At 36.2% G+C, this 16,586-nt stretch overlaps 1 protein-coding gene across 2 annotated transcripts in view; it reads right to left on the bottom strand.

Annotated features, from left to right (window-relative positions):
* Positions 1 to 16,586, bottom strand: part of plxna1a (plexin A1a) — a 203,048-nt gene that overhangs the window by 85,086 nt on the left and 101,376 nt on the right. For both annotated transcript variants that reach the window (XM_081387663.1, XM_081387664.1), the window contains exons 5-8: positions 7,116 to 7,216; positions 6,098 to 6,221; positions 3,887 to 4,040; positions 3,705 to 3,804 (exon numbers count right to left, since the gene is read on the bottom strand). In XM_081387663.1, the coding sequence (XP_081243789.1) occupies positions 3,705 to 3,804; positions 3,887 to 4,040; positions 6,098 to 6,221; positions 7,116 to 7,216 (479 nt within the window). The remainder of the gene's footprint in view (positions 1 to 3,704; positions 3,805 to 3,886; positions 4,041 to 6,097; positions 6,222 to 7,115; positions 7,217 to 16,586) is intronic.

Below are 16,586 nucleotides of genomic sequence, written 5' to 3'. Positions count from 1 at the left end.
GATTCTAAGGCAGTGGAAAAGAAAACGAGGGTGAGAAAAGGAGAAAAACGAGGATGAAACGACAAAAAGGAACAGAAAAAGAATGAAAGGGAGGAGAGAAAAGCAGAGCAAAACAGAGAGAGAGAGAGAGAGGAGAAAAGAGAGAGAGGCGTAGGGAAGCATCCGCTAATGAATGTCACATTGGCACACTTTGATCTTGTATTATTCAGATCTTACTTCCTGAAGAGGCGCCTAGGTTACGACCCATCACTGCTGACACACACCTCAAAAGCCTCATGCCATCCTCCTTACTGCCACTATGGTGAAACAATTGTTTCAAACAATTTCAATTGTCAACAAACTATTTTGTGCCAAAATTTACTTTCTAAATTTTCCATTGAAGTCCATTTCCAAAGCTAATAAAGTTCTTGCAACATAAAAAAAAAAATGATGTAATAAATAAATAATAAATAAATAGATGGATGTAAGATATATTATGGCACAATTAAATAATTAAAATGAAATTAGGATTATTATTATACAACAATTTAAGTTGAAAAATGATGGTGCAATAAAATATAATAAATTGATTAAAAGGTATGTTTACATGAATTATTGTTAATTTATTATTGTAGGTGTTTGCATTCAAATGTATACAAAAACGAATGAAAATTGTTAGAATGTTTTAACCTGTAAATTATACATTTGACACATGGAAATCAGATGTCACAATAACGAGGTGCCAATCCAAAATAAATAAATATGCAACATAATTTTGGTTTAAAAATTATTGTGCAATAAAAAATGAACAAATAAATAAAATTATATATATATATATATATGTATATGTATATGTATGTATGTACTGTATGTATATATATATACACATGTATGTATATACATACATATACATATACATACATACATACATAATATATATATATATATATATATATATATATATATATATATATATATATATATATATATATATAGATGATAGATAGATAGACATCTATAGATATAGATATATAGATGTGTGTGTGTGTGTGTATATTCAAATTTACAGAAAATAAATAAATAAAACTGTTAGTGTGTCAACCTCCACATTACATATTCGAAATATGCAAGTCTAATGCTAAGCAAACAATGATAATGATGAGTCTCACGAGACAGGAAATCAGAATTACATGGTGCCAACCCTGAGGCTCTAACACACACGCACGCACACGCGCAAAAGAGAGAGGGCAGTCTATTCAACAGTGTGTGTCTCCTGTGCCACACATGCATGGGCTCTTTTCATATTAAAATGCACGAGCTACAGCTAACCTTTCAGCCTCGCGAGTGCTTTATCGCTTCAACAAAAGCCACCATCTATCCGTCTTTTTCTGATTTTCCTTCCTTATTCACTCCGTGCTCCTCTTGTTAAAAATGCATTGGGTCCCTCACATGCTCGATTAAGCCGTTCCCTCCCCCCGTCTCATGCTAAACTCTAATATTGTTACACTGCATGTAAATAGCTAGCAGGGTAATTTGCCGTGCCAAGCAGGAGCCCCTCTGCCACACACACACACACACAATACACAAATCTAGTGATCACTAGGGCCAAATAGTGTGCCTTAGTCACACTTACATACACACACACACACACACACACACACACACACACACACACACACACACACACACACACACACGGAGCACCAGATGAGCACTTCATCGCGTCCAGTTTTAGATGAAGTGGCTGTGTTGCTAATGGGTCGGTGCCATGCTAATGCAAAGCACGCTGAGCTAGCGAAGGGCACACAGCCTGACTTAATGAACGAGAGCGGGAGAGGACGAGAGACACTGGAGCTCAAAACATCTGGAGTCGCTCCTGCCTGGAGCACAACCTGTTGTCTATCCGGAGAGGGATGGGAATGTGAGGAGGAGGAGGAAGAGGAGGAGACAGTAAGAGCCATGGGACTGAGAGAGAGGCTGAAAATAGGGTCAAGAGAACGAAGCGATGTTAGTGCCATCAGTATGCTTTATGGAAAGGCTTAATCAAATGGTTCTCAATCAAATTAATATGCAATTATTCAATGATTCAAAAATATATTAAAGAATACTTTAAAATAAAATAAAAAATATGTAAAAAAATTTATTTATTATTTTTAAAATATTATTTAAATACCATTGTACACCAAATTAGTATTAGTATTTTAGTATCATTGAGATACTTTTATAGTTTTTATTAATATTTTGAGTTTTTATTTATTTATTTAAGTTTTCATTTTAATTTTAGTTAGTTTTAGTAATCATGATTTGTGGTTTTGTCACTTTTATTAGTTTAAATTGTCTAAATTGTTTTTAATTCAAATAGTTTTTATTTAAGTTTTAGTTTTAGCTATTTTAGTACATCAAGTTAAACTAAGAGAAAATGAGAAATGTTGCCTGGACAGCTAAGTTTTTTTAATGTTTTATTTGACTTCAGTTCAATTTATTTTATTTCATGCAACAAAAAGTGTGGTTTTAGTTTTAGAAAACTATAATAACCATGTGCAAAATAAAAGCTAATGTGGCATAACCAACATGCACAAAAGCATGTTGTAGTCATTTGTCTGCAAATCATAAAACAGGAAATAACAGTATGTCAAGGTCAGTAAGCCTCTTAAAAAATATGATATAAAGGACCTTTTTTATGACATAACAGTTAGTTTGTGTTGTCAAATGTAACAATTCCAAAAAAAGTTATGATATTCATGATATTGTCACAAGATGAAGACGGAGGTAGACAGGATCCAATACGGAGTGATTTTTATATTACAACAAACACAGGAACACACAGAAGGTTTAACTTTGCGTGTGTGAAACATGGGGTAAACACACACACAACATGCAAACATCGACCGACAACCAAAGACTGAAAACAGAGGAACTAAATACACAGAGATAATGAAATGATAACAAACAGGTTTGATGATTAAATGAGTCTGATGACTGGCGGGAAAATCAAACAAAGGAACACATGTGACTGATGGAAACAAACTGAAAGTCCATGAAAACAAACTAACTGAACATGGCTGTGACAGATATATAATTTATCATAATAATATCTTTAAACAATATCTTTAAACAAAATAAGAATGTTTACATTTTATGAATGTTTGGAAAAGTAGGAAAACCAAAACAAATGCATTTCAGACTAGCTTTGAACTTTTTTTTTTTTTTTTTTTTTTTACATTGCGGACATCTTTATTTTTCAATGATCTGAGAACAAAGAAAGGTTGGATTTCAGCAAAGGAATGGGAGCAAGAGAGAGCGAGTGATGTAAGAACTGCGGGAATATAACTCATGAGCAGTAAAGCTGGACGGCTGAAGTCAGGGATGCTCATGAGTCGTTAATGAAATGACATTAAAAGTCTGATCTCATCCCTGATATCAGCGAAAAACTGCTAACACCACACAAAAATTACATCCCTCTCTCCCTCAGAAGCAGTAAACACACACACACACACACACACACACACACACACACACACACACACACACACACACACACACACACACACACACACACACACACACACACACACACACACACACACACACACACACACACACACACAGCACGCTCCCATAAAAATAAACTTGTCTTAGTTTTAACGAAAGAACGACAGAGAGAAAAAGAGGGAGAGAGTAAGACGACAGGAGGCTGCCTTCTCTCTTTCCCGTGTGAGACTTACGACTGATGGACACTGCAGTTGTAGAAGACAAAATCCACGCTGGCAAACTTCTTCCCAGTCTCCTTGGATTTCAGATAGAGCTTCACCACCCGCTTGTCACCTGCCAGCAGACAAACAGTGAGCTTCAGCGCTTTCTAACAAGCGGATGGAGGCTTTTAAAAGAGTGTGCCTTACTACCTTACCCTGGTTGCGTGTGATGGGAGCGATCTCCCGTGCGGAGGGGGACAGGCAGTAGATGCGTCCTCCCATGATGTGTCCCTCCGTCTCAGTGTAGTCCTCAAACGAACAGTTGACGCCAGCAACCAGACTGGGGACGTTCTGAGCCTGAAGAACCAGCTGTAGGACCGAACACAGATCAGGAGACAAGAACAGATTTCAATTTGAATGTGCTTTATTGGCATGACAAACATTTGTACAAAAGACACCTGGACTTTCATTTCCAGTTACTGTCTGGATATTTTTAGCCGTAATGCGTCTCCAGTGCAGTCAGACTGAGATCTGATAACAATTAACTGCGCAAAATGCAAATCCATATTACATGAAAGCTTACTTTGCTGAAACATTTCTGTCATTTTTCGACATTTATTGACAGATGATTCAAAATGTTACTTTTTGCATTTAATTTCTTATCTTGTTAATAGGGATTATTAATAGAGAATTCGAGATTCCAAGTGTAATCCAGTGAAAATGTGAAGACAATCAATATCACAAAATCAATCATATTGATAAATAATTGTAAAATAAATTAAAATGTTTTATATAAAAAAAAGCTAAATCCTCTATATCAATAAAAACATTTTTTTTATATTTTTTAAAAAGGTTGATTTATATGGAAGCTTGTTTCCGCCATAGAATAAAACATTTTAAAAGATAATTGCGACTTTTTATCTCACAGTTGCGAGTTTAAATCTCACAATTCTGACTATTTTGAGACAGAATTGTGAGATATAAGTCAGAATTGCAAGATATAAACTCACAATTGCATCAGAATTGCATCAGAATTGTGTGATATAAAGTCACAAGTGCGTGTTATGAAGTCAGAATTGCGAGATATTAAGTCAGAATTGTGAGATATAAGTCAGAATTACGAGATATAAACTCACAATTGCATGATATAAAGTCAGAATTGCGAGATATAGTCTGAATCGCGGGATATAAAGTCAGAATTGCGAGATAAAGTCAGAATTGCGAGATATAAAGTCAGAATTACGAGATATAGTCAGAATTGCGAGATATTTAAGTCAGAATTGCAAGATATAAAGTCAGAATTGCGAGATATAAAGTCAGAATTGCTAGATATAAAGTCAGAATTGCGTGTTATATAGTCAGAATTGCGAGATATAAAAGTCAGAATTGCGAGATATAAACTCACAATTGCATGATATAAAGTCAGAATTGCGAGATATAGTCAGAATTGCGAGATATAAAGTCAGAATTGCGAGATATAGTCAGAATTGCGAGATATTGAAGTCAGAATTGCATGATATAAAGTCAGAATTGCGAGATATAAAGTCAGAATTGCGAGATATAAAGTCAGAATTGCGTGTTATATAGTAAGAATTGCGAGATATAAAAGTCAGAATTGCGAGATATAAACTCAGAATTGCGAGATATAGTCAGAATTGCGAGATATAGTCAGAATTGCGAGATATAAAGTCAGAATTGCGAGATATAAAGTCAGAATAACGAGATATAAAGTCAGAATTACGAGATATAGTCAGAATTGCGAGATATAAAAGTCAGAATTGCGAGACATAAAGTCAGAATTGCATGATATATAGTCAGAATTGCGAGATATAAAGTCAGAATTGCGAGATATAAAGTCAGAATTGCGTGTTATAAAGTCAGAATTGCGAGATATAAAAGTCAGAATTGCGAGATATAAACTCACAATCGCGTGGTATAAAGTCAGAATTGCGTTGAAATTGTGAGAGAAAAAAAGTCCATACTAAGAAAAAAAGACTGACTTTTTTCCTCAGAATTACGAGTTTATCTCTCACAATTCTGACTTTAGAACACACAATTGCGACTTTATATCATGCAATTCTGACTTTAGAACACAATTGCGACTATATTACGCAATTTTTAGATAAAAAGTCAGAATTGCGAGATTTAAACAATTACACACAATTACCTTTTTAATTTTTTTTTCTGAGGCGGAAACAAGCTTCCATAGATTTAATTAGGTGAGCAAAAACCAAGAGCAAAGTGTCTGTTGTCTTTTTTTATGTTGTGAAAGGACAATAAAACAACAAGGTAAGAAAAAAAGCCTTATTAATATTACGTACATAGCTGAATGTGCATAACATAAACCACCAACGGGTTTTCAATTATCCAAATAATAATCTGATCACAACAAAAGAGATTTCATTCACAAACAAACACACACTTACTTGAACTTCAGACATGGTGACTGAAATATTGCTGGGCTGCACCGTGAGTCGGACGCACTGCTCCAGTCTGGAGGCGAAGCGTTGGGGCTCATCAGCTCTCTCACAGCGGTCCTTACGTGAACATCTAAACACAAATATTACTCAGCAGGAGGGACAACGCCATTACTATTGATTTCTAAGAATAATCGACCAGGGAGATCAAACGCATACTTTATTAGAAAGCTGAATAGATTCGGAAGGTAAACACTGTGTTGTGTGATGAGGAAGGATAATTTAGTAGTGTTCAAAATGAGGGGTTCTGGTGGATTTCTGGACCCTCAGAGACTCCCGAAGGCACTGCTGAATCATTTCCATGACATAACATGATGGGTTTATTCATCAAGCATTTCATGTTTTTGTCCAAACAAAACCAAACAAAATTACATTTCATTTTGAGCATGAACAGACAAATTGTCATTGTAAACTTGTTACGTAACGAATAGATATGTATACTGCGATGGCAGACATGTCGGCGCACCCGCCATCTTGGAACGTTCAGCGTGTCGTTACTCGCAGTAAGAATGATGTGATAACATTGCACAGCTTCTGGTTTTGAAACTTACATTTTTAATGTTTTTACTTTTAGTATGTTAACTTTTTATGTCGTGTTAGCTGTTGTGCAGGCCTTCGTCTGGTTGTATTGTGTTAGTTTAGCATAATCATCTCCTGAAGTCTATTGCAGATATAGATGTTCATATTTGCCAAACTATGGTTGCAGCCGCTCAGTCAACTTGCTCTCAAATGTTCACATACCAGCTTTGACCGTTCCAATATGGCGGACCGCTTACACATAGAGGCCCATAGAAACAGCCCCTAATGAGGCATCTATGTATATATGACGTCAAGCATAGTGTCAACAAAGCAATTAGCTTTATATTAAAACAAAACAGTCTACAGTATGTCCCCATTCATATAGCCATGTAAACGTGCGTGTATGTGTGTGCGAGCAGCTGTGGAGTCAGGAGGTGAAGATACTCACACACTGTGCAGGACACACCAGCCGCAGTGGGGATCACCAGAAGCCAGACACTCGCTACAGCTGCTGTACTGCTCACAGCTCTCCACCGGCACACGGCTCACCTACAGACACACAAGCCTCGGAATTAATTCTCAAAATCTCACTTGTTTTTATTTCAACATGTATTTTTATTTCAACTTTCCCACACAGTATCAGTTAGCTGTGTAATGAGCCGTTAGCTTAGCTATATGCTAACGCCAGATTCTGACTGGAATCAGCTCTAAGTGTCCTGAGAGAAATTTTCAAGTTAAGCTCATTTGACAGGATTTGTTGAATACTGTTATATACCACAGAAATTCTTTGACAAATTCCATCCCCCATTTTTAAAAAACAGTATAAAAAGGAAAGAGCAATGAAGCAAATAGCATTAGCGTCTAGAGCAAATAAAGTTGAGTTTTCGTCCGTATATTAGTGCACATTTATAGATGCAGTTTAGTTTTGGTTGTAGGAAACTCCTTTTGTTTTTGGCAGATGCTTTTATCCAAAGTGGCTTACTTTGAATTCAAGGTAGGCTATACATTTTATCATGTTGATGCTGGATCGAACCCACAATTACGGCATTGCTATGGCAAGACAGACAGATGGAAAAATCTAATGATCAACCTGCTTGATGCTTTCAGAGTGCTTTGTGAAATCTGAGCACTGCGGCCCAAAACAGAGGTTGCGACATTCACCATCACTGTCAGCAGTTCAACAAACACACACTTACTCATTCACACAGACATCTTGCATATTACAAACGTCCAACATAGAGAACAGCTTGCTGAAACTCGCTGAGAAATATTGAGAGCCACCTACACATGTCTACTTTCATATAGTTTCATTCAGCCATCATAATGTCTGACTGGCAATCGATCGGCTCTCAAGAGACTGGCTCCATTCCAGATCTAGACAGCTCCCTACCTAGACAGCATTTTTATTTATATAGGCATCATAGGATGCTTGCAACAAGCTCAAATAAAGTCCAAAGTGGTGGACAAAGTTGTGAGTATTTTAAGTGCAAAATACCGTGTTTACGCTGTGATTTATGAGGTTGTAGGCCTAATACGAAAGGACAAAAGGATTAAAAGGAGGAAAAAAGACAAAGAAAATGGCAGACGACAGAGTACTAATGCAACAGTTTGACATATCAAATACAAAGTGTTGTGGTTCTGGTTTTTTTGGGGCCTGCCATAAAAGAATGAGAGATTGCAGTTCTTTGTGGTAGGGAGTGTTCGGAGTCTGGAACATTTCAATTAAGCCGATTTTCCAATCGGAGAGTTGAGTATTGTGTCCTACCTCTGCTCTTTGTTTAAACGTCAGGGCTGGAGACTATTATACAGCAGCCATTCATACGAAAGAGAGAGAGAGCTCTCATCCCTCTCTATTTAAACGGCTGAAAGAGAAACCATTCATCTCTCTACAAGAGGAGGAGGAGGAGAAGCAAGGGGTGTATTAAATATAAATAACATCTGCAAAATGAGGCACGAGGCATTTGGGTCACAATGGAAAATTATCTCAATCAGAGAGCGTAGCAACATTCAGCTGTGTTCGAACTCAGCGGGTCTGAAATGAGCCTGGACCCCTCATAAGAGTGCAAAATACAAAATAAAAAGAGACAGTTGAATTATTGCCATGACATAATATGTTTGTTTTTCAATAAAATAAAGTCAAAATAAACAAAAATATTGAACTAGAAATATATCATTAATATAATAAATATAAAATAAAGTGTTAAATAAATCTAAGATAATATAAATAATATACTAATATATATAATAATATACTAAATTGCATAATATATAACAAAACATTTTACTAAATATAAAATCATGTAAAAAGAAGAAAATAAAACTAAATTAAAGTTTGATTGAATATAAAATAAATATAACAGTATAGAAATTAAAATATAAAAATATATAAAACAAAATATTTAACTAAAAAAAATATTAATAATGATTCCTCACGCCTCGTTCCCGATCCCTGTCAGAATTCTAACGGCGTGCAGATGTAATTGAGGATGGTGTGTTTTCTTTATTCTGTGTGAGGTTTGGACGAACCCACCGCATGTAATTGCGCCATCTGTGCAATTTGGGCCAAAAATTGGTCATGCTCTAAAGGAGGCTGTGATGATCGATGGCTTATTTTTTCATCCCCAAAACACACACACACACACACACACACCTCAGAGAGCAAGTGCACATTTTCCATGAACACGCAGTCCAAATGAATAGGTCAATCTTTTGCCCCTCCCCCCCCTTTAAAATGACACTAATTTAGAAAGAGCAAACTTTCTAGACTAGGAGGCCTTTTCTTTCTTTTAACGCCCCCGTTTTTAGCCCTCCCTGTTCATCTATCTTCAATTTGGCCTTGCACAAAAGAAGAAATGGCAGATGAAACCATAGATCATGGCCAGGAAGCCAGACACAGCCCAGAGGGAGAGGATGAATGGGGGAAAAAAGAAAGAGAATGAGAGAAGAGAGAGATTCCATGCGGCCAAAACCATTTGCAGGTTGTTTCTCGGTACACGGTGAGAGTACTTGTTACTCCAGATCCACATTAAGCCAAGCTGCAAAGGTGAAGCTCTGCTAATATAGGTTCCATTTCTTAAAGAATATCTCCCACATCAAACATTAATTATGTATCGCCATCAAACCAATGAAAGCCCTGAGGGGTAAATGTCCATGCTTAATCTGGGTCAGGGTGATGAGGTTTCAATGATAACAGCATCCTGGGACGCAACATCTGCGGTCATATAACTGACGGGACACACCTGTAACACCAAATTTGAAATTATAGTACATCTGTAAAGCCAAAAATGTCAAAATATTCACACCTGTGACTATAAATCAACTGATACCTTAGTAATATGCCAAGTTACTGCTGCTTGGCAGCTGTACACATTCTACAGTTCGACTGATAAATATACTTAAAGGCACAATATGTAACTTTTTCGCTTTAAAATGAGCAAAAATCACTATATCTATGATATATATTTTTTTTAGTTGTGTACTTACATGATCCCGACTGTTTCCAACTACTTTCAAACCAGGAGAAATTTGAATTTAATTTTTAGACACGGCACGTTTCTTTATTTCCGTTTTGTCGCGGTCAATGGCGTCATATCCGCGTTTCCGCCTATCGTTTCCTCTCGTACTGCCATGGTAACCAGAGCTATGAGCAGAGCCCTCTGATTAACCAAAGCGACAGACGCGGACAACTGTGGAGTTCGCAATGTCTATTTGCATGCTGTTGTTGTTTCGTTCAAACATTATGGACCATGGCAAGCAGACTTTGGATAAAAAAGGAGAACTAAAACGAGAATCAATATCAGCGCAGTGTTTTCGAGATGCCGAGAGCTCCCATAGACAGTATATAAACGAGAGCTCCACGTCCGAGACTTCGACCGCTCCTGCATGTGCTTTATTAAACAGGTGAGCACATTTACATAAAACTAATCAATGTTCTATAGTTCAACAATGATAAAATGTCAGAATATGATCTGTATGTTATTCTAATGTTGATCTAGCTTACTGCTAGTCTCATACAGACAAACTAACACATACTTTTCAACACATTCAAATGCAGTTTAGTGTGCTAGTGTAATGTTAGACCAAGTGAAACAGCGCTGCGTTACCTCACAAGTTTAATTTGTCTAATAAACTGACCTGTGAGTAGTAATTCAGCGTGTAGTTCGGTAGAATGAAATGTCCGTATTCCTTTTACATCCGCGGGACTCGCGTCCCGTTTGGAGCTGATAGCTGTCTCTTAGCAATCCCGAACTGCTTCATATCACAGTCATGATAAAAGCATCGATGTATTCAGTCAACCATAAACATTATTAGATCGGTCGGCTTGACGTTGACGACAAGATCCATAATTCTTAGCATGTGCTGCGTCATCAAACTACACCTTTGTTATTGTAAAGAGGTTAGCGACCCCTAGTGGCGAAAAATTCCATACTGTACGTTTAATATTGAATATTGATGTCTTTAATCATATTGGTGTGGAGGAATATTTCAAAGTGTAATATGAGCCAACTTGAGGCAGTGATTTTACCACAGTTATGGGGGTTTATTTAACCATGGTAAAATCATGGTAACTCACAACCTTTTGTAGCTTATTGCTTTTAAAGCAGGTAAAACTTTTTGTGGAAACCATAAAGTGTTTAATTTCAGGATTCTTAGATGATCAGAATGCTCAAAACAACAGCAGAAAGTATTTATAAAAGTATTAATTTCTTTTAAAAATATGTTCAATGATTCTCTTCGCTTCCTTTTCACTGATCAGGGTCAACGTCAAGTTTTAATTTGAAACATATAAAACAATATTTTGATGCTTTTTTTTTTTTTTTTTTAAAGAGACATGAACTAGCGGTTACTGCACATGTTCTATCAAGAAACGTGAGACGTGTGTGTTCAGATCTGTCCATTTCTCTCTCTCCGATGATTTCCTGCTCTCTTTTTATTCTCTTCATCAATAGAGTGGCAAAAGACCCACAAAATAATTGTTTTATTATATCAGACATACTTTCCAAAGCACTAACTTGACAGTATAATCAACAGTTTGTCTAATCAGCACAGTATGCTGACATGCAGACTCCGCCCCCTCTGGAGGAACCACACGTCACTGCCATCATATTGGTCACCGATTTAGACAGTTATAATCTACAGCTCCTACTTTAAGATCAAGTTTGGTTACATACTTAAAATACTCTATAATTAGTTTTAAATGGTAGCTTTTGACTGGGTTATATAAAGCAACCTCCCTGTTAACATGATGAACAAGAAATAAAACATAATTAATGTTCAGTATTTTAGTCACTTCATTTCCCAATCTCTTTATTTCACCTCCTATAAATATGTCAAATGCTAAAACAAACTCGAAATTCCATCCATGGTTCTCACAGGGCAAATATGCGAGAAGAAACGGCCTTCACGGTGCAGTGTTATTGAACGCAAGTCTCCAGCTACGAGCTCAATAAACCTCCTGCTTTATCAATACCAGCACACATTCAAGGATTTGTGTGTGTGCAACGTGCATGGTTTATGTATATCACCATGGCAACATCTGGCATCTGGAATGGCTCACTTGGTCACTATGTCACGTCTGGACGATCTCCTCAGTAAAATCACGGTGAGAAGGGAAAAAAGAACAAATTAAGTGTTGCAAAATGACGGAATGGGGGAAAAAGAGGCTAGCAGAGAAGAAAAGCTAGCAAAAGAATGAAAATTATGAGTGTGTGAAGGCAATAAATAGCTTCGTCCAGCTGTGAGGTGAACTGTGATTTGGTTTTAATTGCTGTAAGTGTCTTTCCCTGCGTGGTTATGTTTACACTACCAGTCAAAATTTGGACACACTTCAAATTCAAAGGGCGCACCACTTCTCACGGCACAATATGTATAATAATGTGTGTGTGTGTGTGTGTGTGTGTAGCTTTGGACATTACTATTTTTAATGTTTTTGAAAGAAGTCTCTTTTTCAAGCCTGCATTTATTTGATCAGTAATATTGTAAAATACTATTACAATTTAAAATAATGGCTTTATTTTTTAATATGCTTTAAAATGTACTTTATTTCTGTGATGAAAAGCTGAATTTTCAGCATCATTACTCCAGTCCTTCAGAAATCATTTATATGCTGATTTATTATCAATGTTGAAAACAGGTGTGCTGCTTAATATTTTTTTGGAACCTGTGATATTTTTTTTCAGGATTCATTGATAAATAAAAAGTTTAAAAGAACAGCATTTTTCCATATAGAAATATTTTCTAACAATATAAGTCTTTTTATCACTTTTTATTTTAATATTTATGTTTAACTCATCCTTGCTGAATTAAGTATTAATTTCTTAAAAAAAAAAAAAAAAAAAAAAAAAAAGACTAACCCCAAACTTTTGAACGGTAGTGTATATTGTTATACAAGATAAATGCTGTTCTTTTTTTTAACTTTTTATTAATCAAAGAAAAAAATATCACAAGTTATAAAAAAAATATTAAGCAATGCAACTGTTTCCAACATTGATAATAAATCAGCATATTAGAATGATTTCTGGAGGATCATGTGACACTGAAGACTGGAGTAAAGTGTATTCAAATAGAAAATCATTATTTTCAGTTTTAATAATATTTCGCAATATTACAGGTTTTTCTGTATTTTTGATCAAATAACTTCAGGTTTGATAAGAGACTAACAAATTACAAAAAGTAATGTGCCCAAACATTTTTGGAAATATTATTAAGATTTAAAACGAAAATGTATTCAAGTGTGTCCAAACGTGTGTCCAAACGTTCATCCTTGCTGAATTAAGTATTAATTTCTGAAAAAAAAAAAATAATAAAAAAATGACTAACCCCAAACTTTTGAACGGTAGTGTATATTGTTATACAAGATAAATGCTGTTTTTTTTTTACTTTTTATTAATCAAAGAAAAAAATATCACAAGTTATAAAAAAATATTAAGCAATGCAACTGTTTCCAACATTGATAATAAATCAGCATATTAGAATGATTTCTGGAGGATCATGTGACACTGAAGACTGGAGTAAAGTGTATTCAAATAGAAAATCATTATTTTCAGTTTTAATAATATTTCACAATATTTCAGGTTTTTCAGTATTTTTGATCAAATAACTTCAGGTTTGATAAGAGACTAACAAATTACAAAAAGTAATGTGCCCAAACATTTTTGGAAATATTATTAAGATTTAAAACGAAAATGTATTCAAGTGTGTCCAAACGTGTGACTGCTAGCATATACATTTACTTCTACTTGAACACACACACACATAGAGTGAACTGAAGAGCTGGCAGTTTCTCCTTCCATCTTGTCACATTGCCTATATTAAGACGTCCGCCACACAAATCAGATTACAGCCAGCTGATACTTCCTCTCGGCCCTCTGATAGAGGAGTACAGAAGAACACTGACCTTCAGAGAGAGAGAGAGACGTGTAGAGTTTCCTCACTGTACTGTGTTACACAGAAGCCATGAGGTGCAGCTATGTGAGGAAACAATACAAGCACTGTCGTTCTGATCAAAAGCTTCTAACAGAGGGAGTGATACGCATGTACAAATATACACATGCTTTCAAGCCCACATATGCTCCCACAGCGGACACACACTGGGCATTATGCTTGGTGATGGAGCCAAACGCCGCTGTTGAAAGTCGGTCAGTCTCACAGAAACATGTCCAGGTCATATTTCACACCAAAATAAAGACAGACATCAATAAATAAATATTTGAAATACAATCTAAGATATATTGTAGTTAAAAAATATATATATGCACTTTGACATTTGCATGGCAATTGCGCACATTTAAGCATAAAATAAAAGGTAGTACAATTAATATTACTACCAACTAGTGTTGTCAAAAATATTGATATTTCTTAAAGTGACAGCAGTCTAATAAACCTGTCATGGTAATCAAAGAGCAAAAAAAGCTCTTGACTGAATAACTTTTATAACTTTAATTGTAAGCATTAATCTTAATTTTTACAACAAAATAACACTGGATAGTCTTCACATTTGATTACTTTGATTTCTTATTTGATTACCGACTGTTTACTTGTCTTTTTTTTTTTTTAGTTCAACAATTCAAAAATTCTAATCCTGTTCTGTGTGTAAGCTATTATTTTCAAGGAAATTTCAGTATTGAGACAACATTAACTAACTACAACTATTATAGAAATACTATTACTGTTTTAGAGAGAGAGAGAGAGCGAGAGAGAGAGAGAGAGAGACTATAGAAATTCTAGTGTTATAGTATATATTCTTATATATTATAGTAATTATAGTAAATATTCTTCCTCATTACAGCAATGAGAATGAGAATTTTGCATTATAAAGATGACATTTTTGAGGTTGAATGTGCTTCAAAATCATGAAAACATTATCAAAATGCATTATCAATAAACCAAATCATTTTCTTGGAAGTCCAAATAAAATATCATATTTCTTTCTTTTCAATTTGATGCGATATATGAGCTGGACACGTTCTTGATAGGTTTTCATGAGTCACCCAAAAAGCATAAACAATATCTCCCCAAACTACATGAGCAATACACCAAACTGACAAATCCATTGATGGCCTTTTTTTTTATTTTTTTCAGAAATTCCTCCAAGCCTCAGATAAACATTGTAAAGTTTATCGTCCGAACGGCAGCGAGCGCTGTTTAAATCAAGCTAACGCTAATCGAAGTTTCTTCTCGCTTAGTATGGGACAGCTTTATGTCTTCCCGCGGACCCCAGAGCGGGGGAAAGAGATGTCGGGGCTATCAGCAACTTTTAATTAAGTGGGTGTGAATATGGGAAATGGAAAATTGTTCTGTCAACCCGACGAAATGGAGTTTTTGATGTTTGAGGCACAACATGCGCCTCCGCCTGCCGTTTCTATTATCCAATGAAGAGATACAAAATGGAGAAAGAGAAAAAAAAAATTTAAGGAGCAAAGGGGGAGGCGGACGTGCACAACATACGACACATCTTTCTCCAGATCAGCGAGAAAATGGGGAAAGAAACAGCAATATCAGTGAACATTGGTCTCTTCTCTAATGCTGTGTGATATCTCTGTAAGCCTGAGGTACGGAAGTCAACATATTAAAATGTGGGGCGGATCGGAACGCCGGATTACGGTGTGATTGCGTTTACGGAAAGTTTTTGTTCGCTAGATTCAAAGGGGAGCAATAACATCTCTGGCTTTCACGAGAGAACACCGGTCGCCGTTCGTCCACCTCCTCAAACATAATAAAACCTGGAGGAAGAAATACGTGACTCAGGCTAGACACGCGACGGAGGCTTGTTAGCCGCTGCTGTTGACAAGAGAGATGGCGAGATGCCTCAGATTACGATAAACAGGGAAAGAAGTGAACGTGGGGAGAGAAAAATTAATGAAAGATGGCTTTAAGGAAGCCGGAGTGATCCAATCACAATCTATCTCCCACGACCGCTGTCAGTTCTCAAAGAGGCGGCAATATCTCAGCGAGACGGAGCGAGCGAGAGAGAGAGGACCCGCTATTTGAAAGAAAATGACCCCTGGGGCATCTCTCCCATTGACTCCTTCCTCCATAGGAGGAGGGCCACTTAAAAGAGAGGGCAGAAAGAAAAGAAAAAAGATAGATGAAGGAAAGAAGACAGAACAAATTGCTTCAAACCAATTAATTTCCACTTCTCTCTTTTGCTCGGTCCTCTGGGTCTTGGTGTGCTACAGACTAAAAGAGAGAGCGGCCTCCGTGTGAAACTCGTTCACCTCATCCCATATGTCCAAACCCACTCATGCAGGTGGACACAGTAAACCAGAAACACATTTGTGGATGAATTTTACAGATGCACTTAAAGATAACAGTAATGCAAATGACAACTGTGACAAAATATAGTAAGTAAGAAACAATGCAGGATAGGGCTTGATTTTATCCATTAGGCTTTGATTGTGAAAAGTGGACCATGAAATTG

The sequence above is a fragment of the Scardinius erythrophthalmus genome (assembly GCF_964197995.2).
Source record: "Scardinius erythrophthalmus genome assembly, chromosome: 15".
Lineage (NCBI taxonomy): Eukaryota > Metazoa > Chordata > Actinopteri > Cypriniformes > Leuciscidae > Scardinius > Scardinius erythrophthalmus.
The sequence above is the reverse complement of the archived record's forward strand: the minus strand, read 5'-3'. Positions and strand labels throughout refer to the sequence as shown.